The 25,748-nt window shown below is 42.4% G+C and overlaps 1 protein-coding gene across 1 annotated transcript in view; it reads left to right on the top strand.

The window, feature by feature from the left end:
* The first annotated feature begins 6,735 nt into the window (after positions 1-6,735).
* The window catches only part of LOC119647649 (titin-like), a 448,809-nt gene continuing 429,796 nt past the window's right edge, over positions 6,736-25,748 (top strand). The window contains 4 exon segments of the mRNA XM_038048710.1: positions 6,736-7,596; positions 7,662-7,854; positions 16,723-16,836; positions 16,919-17,093. Of these exon segments, the coding sequence (XP_037904638.1) occupies positions 7,427-7,596; positions 7,662-7,854; positions 16,723-16,836; positions 16,919-17,093 (652 nt within the window). The 5' untranslated portion in view covers positions 6,736-7,426.

The following is a 25,748-nucleotide window of genomic DNA, read 5'->3' as shown; positions in this document are numbered from 1 at the left end:
TCGACTCCCCGTTCTAGATCCGTACCGTTTTTTTGATAGTAGGATAACCTCGTACATCTCGTGAACTACAGGATTGGCTCCTGGAGAGACATATATCACCCACAAAGAGAGAGGAAGGGAGCCATATTCCGTGGCGCTCTTTCCTGCCTTCCACTGCACTTCTAGCGCTTTTCTCACGTCTTCCGCAAATACAAAAAGAAAGTAAAGCAATGTCCACATGTCTTTGAGTACACAATTAAGCACTTGTAGTTAATTTTTGATAGCAATTATCTTAATTGAATCATCATCACAAAATGATCATTAAACAATACAGAGCTGCCATCTATCAAAAGAAATATTGTACCATGTCTCCTTCTTTGCTAACGTTAAACGCAAGTTGACCCCGAAGTCACCTTCCGATAGCCAATTAACTACTATTAAGCATGACCCAACATTAAACCCGAACTTTTGCACCGTTTCAAACTACTTTGCATTGGTACGATTCCACCTTTTAAATAATTCAAATGTTCTTAATCTTGCGAACTTTTTTATGTCATGCGTCGAAGCGTTTGTGAGTAAAAAGTAACAATCAAAAGTCTGAAGAATTTGTGCCAAAACACCGTACGTCTACATAGTTTCGTTCAAACTATAAAGTCGCAACCTAGGCTGAAACTAATGGATACAAGTTTGGCAACTTGATGTGTTCTGGTATTCCAAAGTGAGCACATGAATACCATTCGAAAAAGCAACAAATTTCACTGATGTTGACAGTAGACTGTGGGCAATAAGTGCATAATTGAGGAAAGACCAGTGTTGAGGAGAAAAGTACTTATAAGATAATATCCGTTAGCTAGACTGGTCCACAGTGCATACTTTGAAAGCTATGTGGATACGGCCGACATTGACCATCATTTAGGTGGCCTATGTGGGCTTAAATGTTGGTAGCGATTTTGAGGAGTAAAAACGCGTTTGCTTTTGTGGATAAACGAAAAAGTTGAATCTAATTTCGCATTTAAATCTCTCTAATTGCAATAGTAATTTCGTGGTTACTGGTCTGCTTATCAAGATTACAGAAACATTGGAATTCTCCATACTTTCGGCGCTAACAAAATAAATTTACAAAACCTCGATGGCTAAATTTCTTCAAAAATAAATTAATGCTGTGAAGACTAGACGCGACAATAGAACCAAATGCGCGCCAGGTTAAAAGTCTCGAAAGAATGGGCAAAGGGAATCTCACAGCGGCTCCCGCTCATAACTCGTACCTGATTGAATCACCATCATTATCACCGCACCTTTACATATCACAAAGAAAATCGAAAACGAACTTATCACGGTCAACACACTTCGAAGAAAATCTTCAAACTAATCCACCTTTACTCCCTTATTTGATCAGATTCAGGAATGCTTATCAAAGATCCATGACAAATGAGACAAATCGTTCCACTTGAGAGGCGACTCAGATTCGGAAAATGCAAACGGCTCACATTCAGGAAACACAAGCCTTTTCACTCTACGATGCGACAAACGCAAGATATCGCGGAAAATCCACGGCTGGGAGGGCTGGCCGGAATTGAAGAAAATTGAAAATTTCCACGACCCCCGGGTCGTAAAAATTGTCAAAAATGCAAAATCGTCGGATTATTGTGGGCGATACCTCATTCGAACCGGGAGGCGGCCCACATTCAGAAAATACAAGAATTTTCACTCTACGATGCCGCAAACTCGAGATATTGCGAAAAATCCACGGCTGGGAAATCGTAGAAAATTGAAAATTTCCACGACCCCCGGGTCGTAAAAATTGGCACAAATGCAGGATCGTCGGATTATTGTGGGCGACACCTCGTTCGAACCGGGAGGCGGCCCACATTCACAAAATGCAAGAATTCTCACTCGACGATGCGGCAAACGCAAGATATCGCGGAAAATCCACGGCTGGGAGGGCTGGCCAAAATCGAAGAAAATTGAAAATTTCCACGACCCCCGGGTCGTAAAAATTGGCAAAAATGCAAAATCGTGGGATTATTGTGGGCGATACCTCGTTCCCCTGGTCAAAGGGTAATATAGGTCCCAGGGCGAAACGTGGATTGGTACCCACGATGGAGTATAAAACCTGGGAAATGCCTGCTGAACCAACACCAACCGTTGGGAGCTCTTTCGTAACGAAAAGCTGCAGACGAAGAAGGATGAAGGCGAGTTTCCCGCGTCTAAAAACGGGACAAACTGTACCAACTGGTCCTCCTGGTTGGGGGTTGGGTAGAGCTAACAACCCTACACGGAAAACCGATGTTACGGAACCACAACAGGAGCCTCGGACAGGACGGACTTTAAAACGACGAACCCGGCAACGACAACGGACTAACGATTTGCGCATTTTCTCATGGAACGCGCACTCCCTGTACAAAGATAAAGCTGATGAGCAGCTAGCCGATACCCTGTCCCAATATAGGGCTGATATAAGAGCGTTACAAGAGATGCGATGGACAGGGACCGGTTTCCTGGAGAAGAGCCGCTACACCATATATTATAGAAGTCATCCAGTAAACCATGTGCTCGGAGTAGGTTTCTTAGTCAGCCAAAAAATGAAACCTGCTGTTATCGGCTTTGAAAACATAAGCGAATGGCTATGCACTCTGCACTTGCGAGGCAAGTTTAGAAATATAAACCGCATTAACGTTCACGCCCCTACAGAGGAGACTGCAGATTCGGAGAAGGCGTAGGCAGTAGAACGAACCCTCGAAGCCTGTCCCAGATATGATATCAAAATCATTCTTGGGGATTTTAACAGCCAAGTAGGGAAGGAGCCCGTATTCAGGCGATACGTTGGCTCCCATAGCTTACACGAAAAAACAAATGATAAAGGACTGCGGATTATTCAATTAGCAGGGTCACACGCAATGTTTGTTGGAAGTACCTGGTTCGCGCGGAAAGCGGTCCACAAATATACGTGGGCCTTTCCAGACGGAACCACTTTCAACCAAATTGACCACGTCTTGATCGAACGCCGCCACTTCTCAGCCTTGATGAATGTCAGAACATATAAGGGGGCCAATATAGACTCGGATCACTATCTCGTTGGCATGGTGCTCCGAGCTCGAATAACAATACCACCTAGAATCCCCTCAGACAATCAGGTGAGAGTGAACACTGAAGCCATCCACAACACAACGCTCCGCGATACCTATAAGAGGGAAATGGATGCCACAATAACCGCAGTCAACAGAGGACCTGGAGATGAAGCATCAACAAATGATCTTCACAATCACCTGAAGAACGTTATCATGGATACGGCCACAAGCATACTTGGCCCCAGCCGCAAAAGGAATCGGAACGGCTGGTTTGACGATGAATGTAAGCTAGCAACGGAACGGAAGAATGCCGCATACCGAGTAATGTTGCATTCTCAAAGAACGCGGGCACGCGCAGAGACTTATCACGACCTCCGTCGAGCGGAGAAGCGACTTCACAGACGGGAAAAGGAAGCCTGGGAGAACCAACAAGTCTGTGAACTAGAAAAGTACAGGGAGCAACCGCACCAGGCGCGCAAGTTTTACCAACAAGTCAGCAGGATGAAGCCTTATACACCTCGATGCTCATCCTGCCGAGACAAAGAGGGAAATCTGATTTGCGACAGAATGAGCATATTAGAGCGATGGGTTGAGTACTTTGATGAGCTACTGAACAACCAGAAGATCGGCGAGTTGGAGGTCCCGCGAACTGAAGACGACGGACAAATACTGCCACCACCAAGTTTAGGAGAAACAGTCCGTGCAATTCATCGGCTAAAAAATCATAAGTCGCCAGGAGCTGATGGAATTACAGCCGAATTGGTTAAATATGGAGGCGACCAGTTACACCAAGTGGCTCATCAACTTGTGCTCAAGGTATGGGACAGCGAATCAATGCCTGACGATTGGCAACGAGGCATTGTCTGTCTCATACATAAAAAGGGAGATATCACACAGTGCAGCAATTATAGAGGTATCACGTTGCTGAGTACCATCTATAAGATATTCTCCACTATCTTGCTAGCCCGGATAGCCCCCTATGCCCAGAACATCATTGGCCCATACCAAAGAGGCTTCATTCCAGGCAAATCGGCAACAGATCAGATCAGATCTCTGTGCAGCAAGCGATGGAAAAACTGTTGGAATATGGACAACAGTTGCACCATCTGCTCATCGACTTTAAAGCCGCCTATGATAGCATAGCCAGGGTAAAACTGTACACGGCCATGAGAGAATTCGGTATCCCGACGAAATTAATAAGACTGACTAGGCTGACCCTGACCGATGTGCAAGGCCAGATAAAAGCAGCAGGATTACTATCAAGAACATTCGACATCAACAACGGTCTACGACAAGGGGATGCCCTATCATGCGTCCTCTTTAACCTGGCCCTCGAGAAAGTGATTCGTGATGCTGAGGTAAATGCAAGAGGTACAATCTTTTTCAAGTCCACCCAACTACTGGCCTATGCTGACGATATCGACTTCATGGGAAGAACCACCCGAGATGTACAAACTGCCTTCATCCAGATCGAGCAGGCGGCAATAGGGGCGAGATCCTGGGCTGCACATCAATGAAAGCAAGACAAAATATGTGGTGGCAAAGTCAGCACCGAAGACGAAGACGAATCAGCCAGCAACATCAAACCGCACTGGTCAAACACGAAGAAGAATAAGGATTGGAGAATACAACTTTGACACCGTTGACAATTTCTCCTATCTAGGGTCGAAAATCACAACCGATAACAACTACGATGATGAAATCCGCGCACGGTTGTTGTCAGCCAACAGAGCCTATTTCAACTTACGAAGACTGTTCCGCTCGAAACGTCTCACCATAGGGTCAAAGCTCTTACTGTACAAGACTATGATCTTGCCAGTCCTCATGTATTCCTCGGAAACTTGGGTTCTTAGCAAGAAAAATTGCGAACTCTTGGCCGCGTTCGAGAGAAGAATCCTCCGAAGAATTTTTGGCCCCCTACATGAGGATGGACGATTCCGTAGCCTACACAATGACGAAATCTATGAGCGATACCATGACCGTCCGGTTGTGGATAAAATCCAGCTCAATAGGTTACGGTGGGCGGGTCACTTAATTCGCATGGATGAGGATGATCCCACCCGGAAAGTCTATAAGGACAATATCTATGGTAGAAAAAGAAGACGAGGCAGACCCTGCCTAAGATGGAGCGATGGCGTAGGTCAGGACGCCAGACAGCTTTTAGGGATATCGAATTGGTGGACCTCGGCGCAAAACCGGGAAGTCTGGTGTTCCTTATTAAGGCACGCCTAGGCTAGTGTTCGCCAGAGATCCACATTTGGCGAAATGCTAAATTCGCGTATCTTGGTAAGGTTGTTCCTCTCGAAATTGGGAAGGAGCTTGATGTCTGGCATAGCCTTAGCAGCGCTGAATTTACCTTCGCCGTTTTATTTAAAATGCAAAAATGCAGTAGTATTCTGTGACAATGTTGCCTCTCTTCTGTTTTATGTGTGTGGCTCACTGAGGGTTATAATTTGGTCAGCTTAAGTCCCAAGTACCCAGGAATTCGCTGACCGGAAGGACGAGGCGTTAGTGGACAGGATTTTGTCATGCAGAGGAAAATATTATATGTCTGCAATGCTGTATGCTCTAACCGTGTTGGTGTTATCTTTAAAGCCCTGATGAAATAGTTTTCATCCCCGTCATACAAGGAAGTAAACTCCCTGTCAAAAATTTGCCAATCGGTTATTCCAATTTTCCCAAATGTTGTCAATGACCCTCACATTCCCACTAAATGGTATTATGACTGATTAAGACGTTTCTCTGCAAATCAACCGTATTGGACAGGCGCAGTCCAATTAGGAACCCCAAGCGTTAGTAGTTAATACAATGGTTAAAATTATTCACCGTAGGCAAACTTTCGGAGTTAATTATTCATTGTTTGAAGCAAATTATAGCCTTAAAAGAGCATTATAATCTAATGATTAGGCTAAGTCTCCTAAATGAGATCTATAAGTCAATTTTGAATGAAATATCTTCAGGAAGGCTGTAGGTGTAATTTGACAAAATATCTCAAAACGGCAAACTTGAGCGCTGGATGTAAATCAAGCAAAAAGTAAATTTTGTCATAGCTTGTTAGATTCCATTCATGCCAAAGGTATGTGGAGTTGTGGTTCAATGTTCGTAGCACGGCAAAGCAGGTATGGTCGCAGAGTTTGTCGGCGCTCAGAGCTGTTACCACGGATTAGGTTAACTCGATAAAGTTTTCATATCCCCTGATGAAGTTCTATACCATTTGCTAGACTTTTAATAACCGGCATTTCTAGGAGGTTAAAGGGCATGGTAAGGTGGTGATATTTAAAGTAATCGGGGATCCCACAAATAATAATTGGAGACGACTTTTCAAAAGTCAATTCCAAGCAAGTTAAGACTTTCTGCCACCGAATTTCAAGGTAAATTCCCACTGTTCAGACACATTTCGATGACATCAACATCCAAATCGATGTCGAGGGAATGTGCAGAAAAGTATGATAGTAACAGCAGCGAAGAAAGTATCGAAGAATTCAGTTTTTATGACATCGTACAGGTGGAACTGGAAGTCTCCGGCCCACCACGCAGCCGAACCTCTCGCATCCCAATCCACCATGTTCGCAATCATTCAAGAAAAAGTTCAGATGTTGGCAACTGGCTTAGCAGCATTAACTCTTATTCGCTGATCGCAGCATCTCAAGAGAGCTAAGACGGTCCAACAACATTGGGCATGGCTTGGAGTTTACAGGCGAACTGTTTAATGTCGTTTGGGATTTGAAAGAACGCGGTCAGTTAAATTTAAACTAACTGTCGGGATTGGTCTTGATTCGCAAAGTCAGTTGATTGATCCACGTTTGGCTTGACAGTTTCGCAAAATAGGTGATAATACATAAACTGGTGCCGCCAAACTATTCCGAATTGAAATTTTCAGGTTGACCGTTAGAGCGAATTGGAACGCGGATCTAGCTCACTAGATGACCCTTGAGTGGTCTTGAGAGCGTTTCCGATGATAAGATCAGTGTCGTTAAGATTGTTGATGTGCAAGATGTGCTACATTTCCTGTTCAAAAATCAAAATCTGACCAAAGGTGTGTGATCGTGGCAGTTATTCCAGATACGCGAGTGAAATGAGTGATTGTCCTAATCAATTATGATTATGGCTAGGCCCCTGTGAAACGTGTTGATGTAATTTCTCCAGTCATGTAACGGCTTTCCCACATTAATTATGTAACCACACATATTATCTGCACCATCTGTGAATCGATTTTTCCTCATAACAGTACCAGCTACAGTTTAGGCCATTACTTACCTTAAATGGTACAAGAGGAGTGAATGATCTTGTCGAACTACATTGATCTAATCGTTACAGTTCAACAAGTGCAATCCATTGCTTACTCCAAGTGCTCAGTGAATTCCTGAGATTGAAATATCATGGAAGAGGATGTCTTGAGTGCTCTTAGATCGCGTGCTGTTTACCTGCCCGGTTGTTCTGACCGCGACGGACGCGTCTTAGTTGTTGTCAATGTTCCCAATGATCTTCAGCAAGCGTGGAGTAAGAGGTGCCTGGAAGCTTGCATTAATTATATTAGAAAATCACTAAGGTAAGATGAATACTGTTAAGATTGAGAAATGCGAGAAAGATAAACAAGATAATCTATGTAATCAGCCCAAAGTTGATAAAAGCTGGCTTAACGGTGATTTTGGATGGTGAAAAGTATTCCACACGTGTGACAAAATCACAATGTCGTACCATTGGAATGCTATTTGAAGATAGCCTTGCTCAGCTGATTCTGGTCCGTGCTGAAGGATTTTGGGATAAGCATATCGATCATTGCGCCAAGAATCATAGTCAAGGAGAGGTTAGATATCGTACTTTTGGGAGACGAATAATCACAGTGTAAAGTTGAAGGTATCGGACAAGAGACTAGGCGCCCATATACTACATATACGGTCTTGCTTCATTAAAGATAATTCGGTTGCAGCACTTATGTTGCATGCTAAAACCTCGTAGATCTCTTATCCATCTTAATTCTTTACCAAAGATTACATCCATCCAACGTAACTTGATGTAAAAACAGCTTAAACCTTTAACACTTCTTAATTTTAACATTTTCATTGAATACACCTGGAGCAATTGAATGCCACTGTTGACCTCTTTACGCTAATTGAATACAATTGGCTAAGTAAAACTCAGTTATCACGCGTTCTACTAAAAAGATGGTGATTACCAATAACACATTGCAAGAAAATAGAACAGAGTCGAAAAAGACGTGCAAAGAAATACCAAGTCTCTCATCTAGCGGATTTCGGAAATTATTCGAATTAAATTCGCTATAAAAAAACATCTAAAGCTGAAAGCACTTAAAAGCATTGAATGTAGATCTAAGATGCATATGTAGATAAATAATAACTCACATTACATGTGGTTTTCAGCCAAATTAATGCCGATATAAACATGTTGGTCATGGTTGATTAATGAGAGAAGGAAGAAAGGAATATATGAACAACTCCCAAGCTATATAAAGTCAGCACTATGCTACGAATTTTACCTGCCATTACTGAGTTTGTTTCCTAAAGAGATGCATTAATTGCAAACTCAGAAATAAGCTCTACATGAGAAACTAGGCACCTTTAGACGTCTTCAATAACCAACGAGTCCAAATCCAATCCCAGCCGTAAACTCAACTCTCGACCTCCGAGTCACCCAATAACAAGGGCGTATGGATTAACTCTCTCTCTCTCTCTACCTCCCTCTCGTACCCTATATTTCCAGTAAGGAAAACTGTCAAAAATGGCGCTGAAACTGTACCAAAAATTAAAGTGAGAGTAAGTTTGTTCCACTCTTCAGCCTTCCTAAGCCAAAGCTTGGTCTTCTATGAATTCATCCCGCCTTCATTAAATGAAAGAGTAGGTTGATGGCTTTATCAGACCCTCCTTTACAGGGTCATTGTCAGTCTGCCAAACTACTACTCTCTAACAGATAAAACGCAACTACCAACTACCTGTGAGAATTCCCAATAAGATTTGGAGGTTCTTCTTGGTGAAGTTTAAACTTAAACTTAACCTTTGTGCGCTTGGGTTCATATCCCCCAATAACCACCCTGGACTGCTCCAATCCTAGTAGGCCCACCCAGTATACTTTCCTCAGCCGTTCCTCTTCATTTTTTAATGTTATAGCGAATTTAGAGTTCACCTGGTTAAACATAAGTGTCTTGATCGTCGCTTGACTGTCAGTCAGAATAGCAATGTTCTGCCCCTGTAGTTCTTTTAAAGATTAAAAGAATATGCTAGTGTCCTTATCCATTGGTTCCAAGTACATTTTCCATGGACCACTAAACCTGGCATCCGCTCCCTCCGCGTTGAGGGATCCATAGCGTCCGTCAGTGTACCAAGTAATCAGTTGCTGGTTCAAGCCGTATATCACAGCCACGCTCTCCCGGTTTGTTTTGTTCCTCCAACGTGCTTCAAACTTCTTGTCGAAATGAAACACGTGAAATCTCGTTATCATGTTAACTCTTGCTATCAATAAATCCTTCAATTTAGGCAACACCCCGCCTCACTGGGACTCCTGGACATTTTGAAGATCGTCCTCCTTGGCTATATTTGTACGCGAAGATAGAGAGGAGCCAGTCCCAAAAGGATCTCTAAGGAAGCCGTTGGGCATGTTCTCATTGCCCCACTGATACCCACGCAAGCCAGTCTTTCAAGTTTGTGTAATTCCCTGGCTGTTGTACTCAGTTCCGTTCTTTCTGCCCAGATTACCGACTCATAGGGAATGATTGGCCTTGCTATTGCAGTGTATATGCATTTTCGGGTTTCAAATCATCAGACCCCTTGTGGCTTTCCGACATATGTTTTCAGCATGTATTTTCCAAAGTAACTTTTGGTCTAGTGTTATTCCCAAATATTTGTCTGCCATAATGGCTCTCAGATGATCAAGCTCGCGCTTCCTAGTGAATGATATTATATTGGCCTAGGCTGAATATATGCGCAGCCCCGCCTTTCTGCAGCAGTTACTAGTGATTCGCAGTCCGATTTGAATTCTGTCACATAGGATATCTTCAACTGTATTCCAGTATTCATGACGACAAAATTTGTGCCTGCCTTCTATTTGTTTATTCGCTAACATTTTGCCCATCTAGAAGTCCAGGGTAGGTAGATAAGTAGGTAGGTATAAGTGGCCGTTCCAAGGAATCCAATTAGCGCTATGGTGCGCCGTTTTGATGCCACAAACTCCTAAGACCGTGACTGTTGTTATGACAGCAGGGAGGCGGAGTCCCGCCGGCTCGGATCTTCAGAGCCAGCCCGAAGCATTCACGAAGGAAAGCAACTCTCCGACCCTGCAGCTAGAAATCTCTCTGAAGTGTCCAAAGAGTGGTTTACCCAGTGTTCGTATCCTGAGTATACCTAGAGCTGGGCAATCGCAGAGAAAGTGCCTGAGGGATTCCCCCCTTCTCCGTAGCTTCGTCGAATTGTAGGATATTCCGAGCCTGGCGGCATGGTCGCCTACTGGCCAGTGCCACAGGCAGATCTTGAATGCATTTGCATACATTTGTCACAGTAGCTCTCCTGAACGGGCTATGTTATAAGCGGGCAAAATCCTCCTTGATTTGACACAGCTCGTAAGCAATCGCCATCTAAGGTTCACGGCTGCCAAGTATTGCGAGTAGACTCCGCTCTTGAAAGCCGCCAGCGAGACTTCTACTGTACCCGCGGATGGTCTGCCAAGAGCAAAGCCCCGACCCGCCAATGCCTATGCCCGGGAAACCAGATGAGACTGACATTAAGCGTGCCATTCAGACTGTTCAGCGCATTTCTCACTACCCTATCAACCTGGAGGATATCGTTGCTGTGTAGAAGCCCTTAATTGCCGCTTGGCTGTCGGCTGTGGACACACCACAGCGGTAAACATTTATCCTCCATTTCCTTGCAAAGGTCCTCCTGCAGGCGTAGAAGACTACACAGGCCTTCTTAACCTTCAGTTCTATGTTCAATCACCAATTTAGTTTTGTATCCAGAATTATATCCAGAGGAAAGTATCAATCTTTGTTCATTCAGCCATGGTAGGTGGAATTCAGGTATCCTAGAGCTGGTGAATAGCATCAGTTCCATTTTGGTCGGATTTATGCCGACTCCGCATCTTAGAGCCCACAGGCATACCTTTCGCAACGCTCCTTCCATGATGTCGGTCATAATGGACGGAAACATCCCTGACACTAATATCACCAAGTCGTCGGTATACTTCACCCCGCTGCTGTCCATTATTCCTAAAATTGCGTCCATCACTATTAAGCAGAGCACCGGAGAGATGGCGCTACGCTGGGGCGTGCTTCTGTTTACAGCTCTGGTCAAGTGGTTGCCTCCCAGATCCGACTAAATTTTCCTGGTACTTAGCGTGGATATAATCCAATGCGTAAGATACCCCTCCAAATCAATACTGGTCAAGCCTTCCTTGAAGGCGTTGGTACTAACGTTTTTGAATGCTGCCTCTATATCTAAGAGGGCAGCTAGGGTATACTGCTTGTACTACAGTGACCGCTCAACCGTGCCAATTACGCCGTGGAGGTCGGTTTCTATGGATTTGCCTTTGAGGTAGGCATGCTGGGACTTAGAGAAAAGCGTTCTCTCCATAATTGACCTTAAGTCGATGTCCAGGACGGCTCTGGGGTCTTCTGGATGGCCGCAAACCCTCCAAGCATGGCTCCGACTCACAGTCTTTCTCGACGGAAAATGATTCCGAACTAGCAACTCCAAGGTTTCACCAAAAGATTCCGTCCAGGAACCTTCCGACTTTCAAAGACTCACAGTCTTTCTCGACGGAAAATGATTCCGAACTAGCAACTCCAAGGTTTCACCAAAAGATTCCGTCCAGGAACCTTCCGACTTTCAAAGAAAGGATAGGCTCCTATATTTCTTGGACAGAATCTTTCTGAGCCGCGCCGATTTGCCTCTGGGCGTTCTTAATGGCCGACTTGTACTTCTTCAGGCAGTCCTTGTATGGCTGCCAATATTTCTGTCTGTTGCAGATGTTGAAGATTTCTTCAATCAGCTTTCTAAGGCTGGAGAGATTTTCATTCCACCACGGTGGCAGTGTACTTAGCAGGGCAGAAGATTTTAAAAGCGGTATCGAATGCCTTTTCCAGAGCCCTGACCTTTGACTCCAGTTCATTTGCCGTGCCAATCTTGCCAAATTGCGCACCGGAGAATTTGTTCTTAATTACTTGGCCAAACAGTCTCCAGTCGATCCTCCTGGGGTATCTGAAGGGCTTGGAAACCTCTACGGAGGGATGGATCCCGTGTTTTTGCCTCTGGCATACACGAAATGCTCAATAACCCTCCGACAAGCTGTCTTGAACACTGGTCCACAACTCCGGCGCTACTTTGGCACTAGCGGAATTACATTCCGCGTCATACGTAAGCGGCTCCTGGACACGTTGCTGTAGGGTTTCGCAGTACGTGGCTCGTCTGTTGACTGCTGTGAACTATTCTCCAGATGTTGCTTAGCGTCTGAGCTCTTGCTCACTCTGCTCTGCTTGTGATCTTGTTCGACCTCGCCTTGAGATCGATTGCGCTTGAGAGTGGTTGGCTTCGTCTTCTGCTCGTCTGCAAGGCGTTTGCTGTTGTATTCCTGAACAATCTGGTATTTAGCAAGATCTTTTTCATCCCGCTCGTCGTCATTATATGTACCTTCTTATTCTTAACAATCTTGCTGAGAATATGGAAATATGGATGGCTTGCTGGTACTTGATGTTGAGCAGGACACCCGGGGGTTGAGTAACCGTTCTTTTGAACCGTTGGATGAGGTCCACTTTCTTCCTGTTGTAGGAAAAGGATTATTTTGAATAATAGTCGCGTGCACGTCACTTGAGGTGATTTTTTTCCACGAATCTTATTAATTACATCCCTGTAAGCAGCACCTTACAGGTTCATATTTGCCTAAAAGCCTTCTTAAAGCTACTTCGAAGATCGCGGTATTCCTTCTCCGACTACCGATGTTCGAACTTCCCTCGAGCTGATCGAGCTTAAATAGTACAAAAGTGCTTACACGTTAATAGCCTGGTTGTCCTGCCACGTCCCCATTTGACTCTTGAATGGTTTGCGAGGGCCAGTCTTGAGCTGCCTCGCAATGGTTGAACTTGATTTGTTTCAATTTTGACGGGGTGCCAAAAATTCTTTTTCATTGAGATTCAATCTGAGATCGTATTTCATGAGGCAACCACTTCATTTTTGAATTGTTGCTATGAGGCGGTAGGAAAACACCGTCTGCTTAAAGCAGCTTATAGGGCGCGGGATATTGGATATCCCGTGTGACACTGTCCATAACAAGAAGAAAGAGGAGTGGTGAGAGGACGCTTCTTTGATGAACACCGATAAAGACACGAAACGGTTTCGATATACTCACTACACTTGGAAATTGCAGATCCTGCCGAATACGGCAATCTAAGCAACACCTTAGTCTGCCTCCTATCCTTAAAAAGCTTAGCATTATCATTATCAACAGTGCAACAACCAGTATCCGGTGAAAGCCTGTTTTAATAAGGAACTCCAGACATGCCGATTTTGCGCCCAGGTGCATCAGTTCAATATCATTGAAAGTTGTCTGGCATCCTAGCCTACGCAATTGCTCCGTCTGAGGCAGAGTCTGTCAAGTCTTCTCTTTTTCGACAAAAGATAGCAAGATCAGTGTCAGTAGGAGCTTGACCCTTTAATGAGATGTTTTGAGCTCAACAGCTTTTGTAAACTGAGACGCTCTGTTGGCTGCCAACAATTGTGCATGAATTCCATCGTTATAGCTCGTATGGATTGGGACCCCAATCAAGAAACATTATTAACGATCTCAAAATTGTTGTCGCCTATCTTTACTGTTCTTATTTGATCAGTGCCATTTAAAGTTGTCCCTTTGGTGTCCGGTGCTGATGCAGCTAGGGTTCACAATAGGAAATCCCCTTGTCTTAGACCGTTGTTAATGTCCTAATCCTGCTACTTTTATCTGGTCTTGCACATTGATCAGGGTCAGCCTAATCAGTCTTATCAATTTCATTGGGGTATTGAATTCTCTCATGGCCGTGTAGAGTTTTATCCTGGCTATGCTATCAGAGGCGACCTTAAAGTCAATGAAAAGCTGAAGCAACTGCCAGCCATATTCCAAAAGTTTTGCCATCGCTTACCGAAGCGAGAAAATCTGATCTGTTACTGATTTGCTTGGTGTGAAGCACCTTTGGTATGGCCAATGATATTCTGGGCGTATGGAGCTAACCAACCTAGCAAGATAGCGGAGATATAGATAGTGCTCAGCAACGTAATACCTGTATATATGTATGGGGCAAGTAATGCCTTTTTGTGAGTCCTCAGGCATTGATTCGCGTTCCCACACTTTAAGTATTATATAAGTCGATGAATCACTTAGTGTAATTGGTCGCCTCCATATTCAACCAATTCGGCTGTAATTCCCTTCGACTTATGATGCTTAAGACAGTAGACACGGACTGTCTCGTCTTTGCTTAGTGGTGGCAACATTCTTCCATCGTCTTCAGTTGGCGGGGCCTCCAACTCGCCGATATTTTCGTTGTTGAGCAGTTCATCAAAATACTCAACCCGTCACTCCAATATGCCCATTCTGTCCGAAATCAGATTTCTCTTTTTGTCTCGGCAGGATGAGTACTGAGGTGTATAAGGCTTCATCCTCCTGACTTGTTGGTAAACTTCCGCCATTGTTGCGGTTGCCCAGTTTACTTTTCGACGCTTACGGTCGATTCCATTAGTGTTTTTTAGGAAGAACCTACATACGTTCCGCATGGCTGGTGGATAAAGTTCAACCGCACGGAGCTCAACTGATAATGGCCGGATATTTGAACAGGTTCATTTATTTGTGGCTGTTCCTTGAATAAGCTTCAAATTAATAATGGTTGGCATGGTTTTGTGTAAAACAAAATCTAATTAAAGTGGGTTTACTATGTCTGTCCATCTATCCGTTTGTCGCCGGCATTTTTCTCGGAAACGATTATAACGATTGACACCGAATTTGGGGGAAAGTTGGGAGCTGTGAACACTCATGCATATGGTAAGTTATATCATTATACGTCAATTTTAAAACGTCAAATATAAAACAACGGAGTGGAGTTTGGCTGAGGCATGCCCTATTGAAGGGCCTTGCCATTAAACTCAACGCCTACCACGATTCGCCTCTCCGGAAACGGCGTCCTCCAGAGCATCAAGCCGGCATTCAAAATCCGGGATCGTCTCATTCGGCGTCAGGTAAACGCTAAAAACGTTATCCCGAAGCACCAACTTCAGACAAAGCTATTCCCTCGGCCTCAGACAAAAACACGAATTCGAACGGCGACCCGAACTCGGATGGCAGAGGTACCCAATAAGTCGAGATACCAGGATACCGGGTCCCTGTTTTGGTATTGCTCGCTGATTAGCACTAGATCAGCTTTTACCTACGCAGCGAACTGCACTAGCAACTGGTGAGCAGTTGCACTCCGGTGGATGTTAATTTGTAAAATGCGGATCATGCCATTCGCGCCCTGATCCTTTCCAGTTCCGCCCTAAAAATTGCTTCCTGAGCCCGCAGTGTGTGCGATATTTTCCCCAAATGGGCCACAATCCCTGCGGAGAATGCAACTTTCGCTTTCATTACAGATCTTCGCTTGGTGACCTACCTGACCGCATCTCCGACATGCTCTCCTCCTGCCCCTTGCAAGTTGCTGACGTGTGACCATAGTCCAGACACCTGTAGCACTTAACGGGGACTATCAGCATTCAGACCCTGGATACTACCCATCCAATTTTAATTTTCTTGCTGCAGAGAAGTTCCCTCGCATATTGCTCGGGGACTTCTACCACGGCAAGTCTTTAGCCTTGAGCATTTACAGAGGTGATACCTATCCTGGCATCAGTTACCTCTGCACATTTACGTTTTATGGCCTCCCCTACTTCCACTTTTTCTGTGATGCAATCAAGATCTTGCATTTCTAGAGAGCACCCCAGTAACTCGTACTCTTATTAGTCATTTTCGTTTTTTTTCACCTAATATAAAATAACGGGTTAGGGTATATTCCTACCAACAACTGCCCAGAAGAAGAATAATAAAAAATTCACCCTTCACTAGATAAGAGCTTACATTTGACTTCATTTAAATTAACGAAGCCAAACTAAGAAAAGTTATGGAAAAATAAAAAGATCAAAATTCAATTTCACTTACATAATATCAGCATTAATATGTGGTTGTTTATCTTTTGTAGGCTTTTACGTAATTATGTAGTTTCTTCATTAGGTTGAATAGAAACATAAGGAAGTAAATGTGCGAAATTGGAAACGAAACTTTTTCTACTCAAATCTGCCTAAAAATTTCTAAAATGCTTTCACCAATGCCGGTAATATTTCACTAAAATTATGCGAAATTATTTAACATATTTGCAATTGATTAATAATTTTTCAGGAGAAATAATAAAAATACGTAATATTCCCACTGGCTTCAGTCATGCAGATAAAAAAAGATAAAAGATATTTGATTGTTTTATTACTTGATCACGGATATTCAATTCGATCATGAATGGTTTAAACGGTTATGTGCACATATGCAAATGCGAGAAAAATTCCAAAACGCTATTCCAGCATCTGGTCCCGATACAACCACACTTTACACTGTGATTCTTCGAGCATACATTGTATCTGCAAAAAGCTAAATTTGCATAAAATCTAAATTTAATTTCAATTTTCAGCCAATTGTGATTACAAAGTCGAGACTTAGTAAATATTTTGAAATGAATGAATTGCCCAATGATCTTGGAGGGAAGGTTGCATATAATCACGATCGGTGGCTCCAGAATCGTGTGGTTAGTATCCACAGTTTTAATTTCAGATAAAAGTAGAAGAGAATGAGTGATAAGTGTGATTGGTGTAATTGTAATATTTCAGCGCATTGAGGAGTTTCATGCTAAATACGACAAAACAACGAGTGATCTGGAAAGCCTACATACGCTGCTACTTAGTCATAAATCGCTTAATCCATCAGAGGTTTCACAAGCCATGAAATCTTCTGAAGAGCTTTATACCGATGTTCAGTTGGCAATCACGCGGACTATTGAAATGGGTAGGTTTCTATATTTGGTCTATATAAGTGAATCATATTTTATTGTACATATACTGATTTCGGAAAAGTTGCGCCAAATGGACAATGAGCAGGCCTCCGCGATTCTTTTCACCTTGATTATCATGAAATATTGTTTACTTCATTTGATTACTGTAATACCAGCTTCTGGGTAATAGCGTATAAACCATTATGGTATCTTCGACACCTGATCAGCCTTGATGAAAAAGTCCTTGCAAATAGTTTACACTCATCACATTCAGTCGTTCTATGCCACGTGGGTATAAAATTCCCCCACCGTTTGGATGAAAATAGTGCTCAGAATCGTGTAATCACACACATTGAGTTACCCGACTGAGATTCTCCCTTCCTCCCTAGCCCTGCATATTGACAATCTACGGGTTGTAAAACCTACCATCAAAAATACCTTATGAATCTTACAAAAAGCAGCATTTCCAAGCTTAGGTGGAATTACACAATGATAAGTACCAAATTCTATTCAAAGGTTCTGTAATAGAAGGTATCTCGAACGTATGCTGCTTGTAAGCGATTTTTACTTCTTTCGCCACCTGCGGCAACGTTTTCGGGATCCCGGATTCTTGCCAGACATCAAATTTCCCCTGAAACCGTAACCTTTCTGGCTGAGGAGAAATCAGGAAAAAACTATCTTCAATCCAGGCAGACTTCCTCGGCCCACTCTCACGACTATCTGACTCCAGCTCTCAAAAGTTTCTACCTCGATAAGGAAATTAACTAATCATCGGAAACGATAAATAAAGATCCGGTAATTTCCTATCACATTATCGCCCCGTAAAGTGATACAAAGGACCTTCAAATACACATCACCACGCACAACTTCAGAAGCTTTTAAACCCAAATTTTTCTACATTACCGGCATCGATCCGTTAGGCAACATGCATCTAATTGCACGCAGGAATGGGCATGCACATAATATTATAATATTACGAGCGCAATGCTGACCACATTGCCTCCTAGTGTACCATTACGGTATTGAATGAAGTGCTCTAACACACTTCAAGGCCCTGATCCAATATGGATTGTTGTGCCAATGATTATTATTATTAAATGTTTAAAAAACGGAGTCAACACACGATTGAGATTTAGATTTAAAATGTACACCCGACCCCCCCCGTGTCCAAGAGTTAACCTCCAAGTTTTAACGCAGAAATGGGTCGATCCGGTAAACAAAAAAGTTTTAAATGAGTCTAGTCCCTAGAATTAAAAGCACATTTCTGTCACACAAGAATATTTCTGTCCAGCCAGCTGTCCAGTTCCGCGGAAACGTTTGACAATGTCAATCACAATCTTTCACCTTTTAAGATGGAAATTTCTTTTTGCGTGGCTCCATCTTATCTCATTTTCAACAGTTGTGACTTCACACAACGATTAATAGTGAATAGTTGGAGCTGTATTGATACAAATTATTAGTAAAAAATATAGTTTACCTAAATCAATAAAACCAACAGTTACGGGTTGGAATTTGACTGCTTCACTTTTATTTTAAGTGAATATTTCCCTTATATACACTAATGTGATTAGTAAATAGCGGCTGGGGTATAGATTTAAGTACTTCAGATTAATGCTGTCAAGAATAGTGGAAACATCCGATATAGAATTGCGATTGTTCGCACTGGAAAGAGATTCCCTGTGTCTACATAAAGTTGCTGACGACATCCGTCCACCTTTCACAAGAAAAAAGGTGCGCGCAGTCCATCTGCCTCTTGGTCTATTTTGCCAAGAAAGTTGCCACTCGTTAAGGGTGCGTTGACATTCTTCAGGGACAACCACCTCTATTTAGTTTTCGCCCTTATGGCGACTGCAACGGGGATTACTCCCACGATCACCATCACGGCGGGTTCTGAGACAGTGCCACAAGCAGACGCCACTTGCGAAGCTACCTGTCTCTACACTTGACCTAGGCACTTATCATAAATCTCCTTGTCAAGAGCATCAGTCCCATACCTCCGCGCCATAGAATAGAACCGACTCCGTTGCTCTCATAAAGAGACGTTTCCTAGTAGATATAGGGCTCCAACATTCGCTATTAGCTGACTCAAGGCCGAGACTCCAGCGGTCCTGTCCGCTACTGCTTATCTTCGAGTTGAGCATTAAACCAAAGTATTTCACAGCTTCCCGATCGATATGGGACGCGAGATTGGAATTCTTTTTCTGGTCAAGATGACTACTTCTGTTTTTTCCGGTGCAAGGCTGAAAATATGGGCATACAGCCGCTTACCCATCCCTGTTCTGAACCTAAATTGCCTTGGGTTAAAGTCCCCAGCAGCGCGGACCGGATCAGCGATTCTACTCCTGATGAATTTTTGAGTACTTTCCCCGCCGTGTCAAGCATACATAGCGGTCGGGTGAATGGCACGAGTCTCGCCACCTTCCAGCGACAAGGAAAAATGTCCTCCTTCAGCCCTCGAGTAGCAACAGTGACCGTTGGCGGAACACAAGTTTGTAAACTTCGGACGGGTTAGCATCAGGACCTGAAGCTTTCTTTTTTTTTACATGGTGAAAACTACTTCTTCGAGCTATCTTTTTGTGAAAAGGGGGCCATCCTCGACGATTTCCACGTTGTTGACATCAACCCGTACGATACCTGAGGAATAATGTCCGTGCAATGCAGTCCATCCGGTAAGGACTTAGCATGCAGAGTTTTCGCAACACCCCGATTTCCCGGGGGCCAAGTTTATAGCCAAGGTCCGCGGGTCCTCGTTCACTTCGTTGTCAGATTCTGACAGCTGCGAGCATTGCTTTTATTTATCGCGCTATGGAATCTCCTTTTCGCTTATCTATACTCTGCTTTTATGGCACATGCCTCCTCCTTGGCGTATGAATGTTGCGCCAAACGGCAGAGCTAATGACACTCCCTCCGTAGGTCGACAATTTCTGCCGTCCACGAGTACACAGAAGGCTTGTTGCGGTTGGGGCGCTGCGGGGCATGGAAGCCTCACACGCCGTTGTTATAAGGCTATAAGGTTCAACGTTACACCCCCGAAACGCACTCCAGTGCGATTCTTTCTGCTTCAAAAGCTTCGATGAACTTCCTGATGTTTACAATTGCGACATTCCACAGACAGGGGGAGCGCCGGGTTGGTACACAAGTAACAAAATAAGAAATAAATACCTCACCCAGAGGGCTGGTGATCACATTTTTGTCCCAATAAGTTTTCCCAATTACTACTAGAACTAACGAGTGAAAAATGTTCAGTAATTAAACGAAAAAAAATAACAAATCTCGATTCCACCTAAACTTGCCCATACTCCGACTTGCAGATTTCAATCTGAGTCGCTGTGGTTATACTCGCGGAGGATGCTTGAATGTTCATTATCTTTCTCATTTATGCGCTTCTTTAAAGAACTCCTTGCAAACGTCAATTCAGCACAAAACGCGTCAATGAGAAACCAAAATTTCCAATGACTGTCAAATTTCAAGTGACGGACGCGAAGCAGTCTAGCTAGCAACATAGTTGCATTGGGCTAGCGAGAAAAACTGTTCCGCGCAGTCCTTCCGTCATTGTCATTTCTTCTGCGATCAATTCGCAAGTATCCAGTCCGCACTACTTACAAAATAAATACGTTCATTGGAATTATTAATAAATAAATTGAAGATACGCTTCGATCGAGCACGTACCTGCGCTAGCCCTAGACGGAACCGAGGGTGAATTGTCCTTGGCACGGAACAGCACAGCAAACACAATTCGAGCATAAGCAGGCGAAGGCACAACTATTCCTGCTGCACACTCTCGAGCTTGGAAAACTGTGCGAATCCATACTTTCACTTTCCGCTAAATTCCGTGCACGGAGCTCTTTGTTTTATCAGTAGTAATATGAACGCATCAAGTCGCTGCGCACGCAATCGCCTTCAATGGGCCTCCTGCAGATCACCCTTGATATCCTCTAATCACCGCAATAAAAATGAAATCAAAATCCAACCCAACGAACTAACAATTATTTTACAAAACTCACGTTTCTTTAACTTATGATTTTCTTCTCGTGTAAGCTCCAATAATAAAGCATCTAATTTAGCCCTTCTGTGTAGTATCCTTCGCCCAGTTATACCAGCACCGGATTGTCTGAATATGAAATTATCTGCCGAAAAAATGTGTCCGGATCGTCCCAGAACTTTGGCTTCAATCTGTTTTCCGTATTGACCCCTGGGATATCAGCATTTCACTTCTTTTAATTTATTTTCCTAAAATTTGAAACTTTCACACGACTCACGAACTTTCTCTCACCAGACTCATTTCTTAAATGACGAGCGCCGTTCCAGCTCATCAGCTGCCCAACGATCAGCCGGTCCTGGCCCCGCAAAATGTTGCTCCCGATACATGACCTTGAACTAAAAAGTCCTTGTCAGCTCTGCATTAACAGCAAAATACACGGTCGTTCCCCTCAGCCACGAGTAATCGCCTATGTGCAATACAACCAATTTTATAAAAAATAGAATTTGAAAAGATTTAAGTAAAATTGAGCCTTGAATTTAAAGAAAAGGGACCAGTTGTTGGGTGGTTTAAAACATAAGAAAATGTGATTAGTTGATATGTTAAGTATTGTTTTGAAATGAAGGAAGGGATGGGAATTGTGAAATAAAGGAGGATAATTGAGAAAACTAAATGAGTAGAAAAAATGTGAGGGCAAAGAGATTATCACACATTATTGAATGCATTATTTGGTCTGATTGGTCCCGGAATAGGCGAATGGTATTCCCCTCCAATCGCTAAGCCGCAGACGCAACAATGTATAGTATATATACGGGAGGATCGCGCCCCTTCGTCTCGAGCCATTTACCGCAGTGGAGATGCGGACTCGATCAGATTCGTTTGATACGCGCGGCTCGATCGAAGGTGACAGAAATTAGGATTAACTTTACGAGAAGCAATCAACCCCAACCCCCTTTCAATAAAATCTGACTAAAATCGGTTCACTGTCTGTCTATCTATCCACCTGTCTATCTGTCACACGCACTTTTCCCAGAAGCGGTTACACCTTTTGTCGAAATTCGGTGGAAAGGTTGAAACTGTGAACCCCACACATGCGGTGAATAAAAGATCGACAAAACTATCCAGGCCTGATGCCCCGCTTTTCCGTTTTCTGACTTGTTTATATTTATTTTAACGGGAGAGGAAAGGAATGATAATAAATGCTCCTTTCCAATGAAAATAATTAGTTTCAAGAGAAAGTACCACATTTTTGTGATTTTTGAACAAAATTTAAAAAAAATGCTCCTTAAATGCCTCCCAATATGACAGTTTATAAGGGGATGCTAGATGCCTGTGACTAATAGGGAGGTCTCCTTACCAAATGAAAACAAAATAAAGAATTGGGTTTTATTAATCCGTGTTTTACGGCACTAGTTAATCTATTTATACGTATGTCCACCTTCATTTATATAATTCATTTAAAATATCTCCATACATATATGTACTCTGTACAATTTAAATTAAACTACAAACTTGATTATCATAAAACTGGTGATACCTAATTGACACATAAGGAAGTAAGACCGTCCATGACTTGGTTCGACTAAGTAGTCAATCAGCCTCTGGACCAACATGGGTGAACAATCTCCGAATTTGAATTCCGGTTTAGGTCGTAGATATTTGTTTATACATCGTTTGTCCAGATACAGATACTCAAGGTTCAATGCCTACCTAGCAATAATTGTTATGATAATACAAATGAAGCGTATACTCCCATCAATAATAAAATTCATGAACACTAGGTACTCGTACAATAGAAATCTCTGTAAACACCCTATATCCCACTATAGAATACACAGACGACACGCTAACCAGATGCTAATAACCATAAACATTTGATTTTAGGTAGGAATTTATTTACATCCAACCCAAAAGGCCGGATAACACATCCAGAGATACATATTTCTAATGTATCTTTGAAAGAACGGTTTTGTGGGCAATTTAGAGCTCACTAAACACTTAATTTGAGATAATGCCCGGTAATTCAACTAAAACCGGAAAAATTCTTAGATTGAGAATCTTTTCAATTTTCTCCAGTTTGTGGATAATCAAGGTATGATGTTAAACCAATTTTGGCATGCAAGCATAGGTGTAAATGATATTAAACAAAATAAGCTTTTGTGGCGTTTCAAGATAGCTTCTTCTAACAGCTGAATCATGGAAGAAATTAAATCTAGATAATGTGCATCCACATAAGCCGCCGTATCCGTTTGAGATGAATCTAACGAAACAGAGAACGTCTGATGACACAACCAATAAACGGCGCCTTTGATCGGTATAATGACTTATTAAATGAAATCAAGGTGGATGCAAAAAACAATAAAATGTTTATGAATAAAAGATTTTTTAAATTTAAAATAACGCTAAGCTGCTATTTGGTAATCAAATTAGATATTTGGAGAGAATGCGCATATATTGTACAGTAATTTACGTTCGCATAAAACAATACCTACTCAGCGATGCAAAACTGCAAATACGCAATCTTTATCTGTGTCTGAATTAGGTGAAATCCATTCAAATGAGCATAATTAACTCAACTATTTATTTCACTAAATAATAATAAAATTCGGTCAATGATATTGGAAATTAAGAAAATGTTCCATTTTAATCCTAGTGCAGAGTCTGATTTTCATATTGGAATTTTGCAATGCAGGCATTCTGAGCACAGGTAATATTGGAAAAATATCTTTTCCTTGTTTTGAGGCTAATATTGTCCCGTCATGTCCGATTTAGGCCGCATCTTAGAAGTCATGGATTTGGGAAGAATCCGACTTCAGTCAACCGAACCACCCAAGAATGGCGGATTTTATTCGAAAAATCAGAAATATAGTATTCGTCAGTCTGGTTTATCAGTTCTTCAACCATTGGGTATACAGCATCAGTCTGTCATCTTTGTGTTATTGTACAATTAACTGATGCGAGGCTGATCATATATATATACCAAAATATTTGCTTAAAATCCGGAAATATTAGGTAGACGTCAATATAAAATTTTCAACACTTCACTCCTCCAGCACGTGTTTGAACGTAAAAAGGTAGGCTGCTGTTCATCATCTGAATCGTCAATCGTTAACCTTACACCCATGTAATTCTCAATTGGCTGCTTGCCTCCTTTTCGTAGATAGATAGGCCAGGTAACAGTTTTTGACTATTCGTTCGGCATTCGCTCTTCAACCCGAATATTGCGGACCAGAATTTAGATAGCATTTCTGGTCCATTCGCCACCCAGTTTAAACATTTCTACTGAAATATCATCAATACCCAGGGCTTTATTGTTTTCCAGATTCTTGATTGCTGACTCTATGTCCTCCAAATTTGGAGGATCAAAGTGGTGTCTTTGTTGTCACCGACTTTTACTTTCCTTTTACAAGGTGTTGTTTTCAATATGCATCTCAGGCTTTTCTTGGTCCTTGTGTTCCGTTCGGTATACTGCCAATATATTCTCATTTTTCTTCATGAGCGTTTCCTGGAATTCTGCGTCAAACCACTTATTTCTTCTACGCCGGTACTAATTCCGATTCATCTCACTCCTGCCGCTAAGTCCATTCTTTAGTTCTGTCCAGGAGTTATCTACAGGCTGATTCAAGATGCTTTGTAGTATCGGAGTCAGTTTTTCTGCCAACGGTGCTCTGTACTCTTCGGCTACTGTCTCATTTTGCATCATCATATCAAACTTTATAATGTGTGGTATTTTATGTTATTTGAAGGTGCGGAAAATTCACAAGGAAGCGCATTATTTCTTTATTACATTATATTAAAATAGTAGAATTGTTATTTCTATATTATAATAGTAAAATTTGCACCATACTTTCCAAAATCGTGCCTTATAATGGAATTTGCATTACTTTAAACAGTTTCTTTGTCAGATTGAAGCTAAGGAAATCCTGGACAGTAGATTTTCAAAATATAACAGCACACAATCCATAACTATGTATTTTGTTTCAGGATAGAGTGCAGTGTAGTACCAATTTTGAGGAACAACTCATTCCTTCCTTGTATTACAGGGACCACTCTTGTTCTTGGGCGAATACTATTCATTTTTCACAAAAATCGGCTAACAAAAAGTTTTTTTAAGAGTATTCGCCCAACGAAAAGAGTGGTTCCAGTCAAAGTAAGAAATCGCCGATTTCAGTCATTAAAATTTATACCGTTGTTGGGTTTTTGAATTGATATATATGGAGTCAACTATATCCTTAGACGTTTTCAGTCACACTGTTCCGCAGAGCAGAAGGAACGCAGTAACTGGCGAGATCTCATCTGCCAGGCAATCCATCAGCCAACATAACTTTTTTGAGGTTTTGTGGGAAACAAAACCTTATTATAATCGATTCAATGCCTTTCCGTCTGTTTGTCACACCTTATTTGTTCGGAAACAGCTAGACTTACACTTTATGTGAATTTCGTGCATTCTAAAACGTGTATGACGTCATCATCGCACATCAATTTTTCAATACCACCAAAAAGTGAGCTCATTTTTTTGATCCCTAAGGCTCTCTTTCACAACCAGGGTCAAAACTCAGACCGATTTCGTAATGAAATTTTAAAGAAAATATCAAAAGAACATATTTGGTTAGGGATTGAGGGATCCTAAGTCCACATTCACATGATGTCGCACCGGACCACGTAGTGATCAACTTGCTCCGAAATTATT

Source organism: Hermetia illucens, chromosome 2, assembly GCF_905115235.1.
Source record: "Hermetia illucens chromosome 2, iHerIll2.2.curated.20191125, whole genome shotgun sequence".
Taxonomy (NCBI): Eukaryota; Metazoa; Arthropoda; class Insecta; order Diptera; family Stratiomyidae; genus Hermetia; species Hermetia illucens.
The sequence above is the reverse complement of the archived record's forward strand: the minus strand, read 5'-3'. Positions and strand labels throughout refer to the sequence as shown.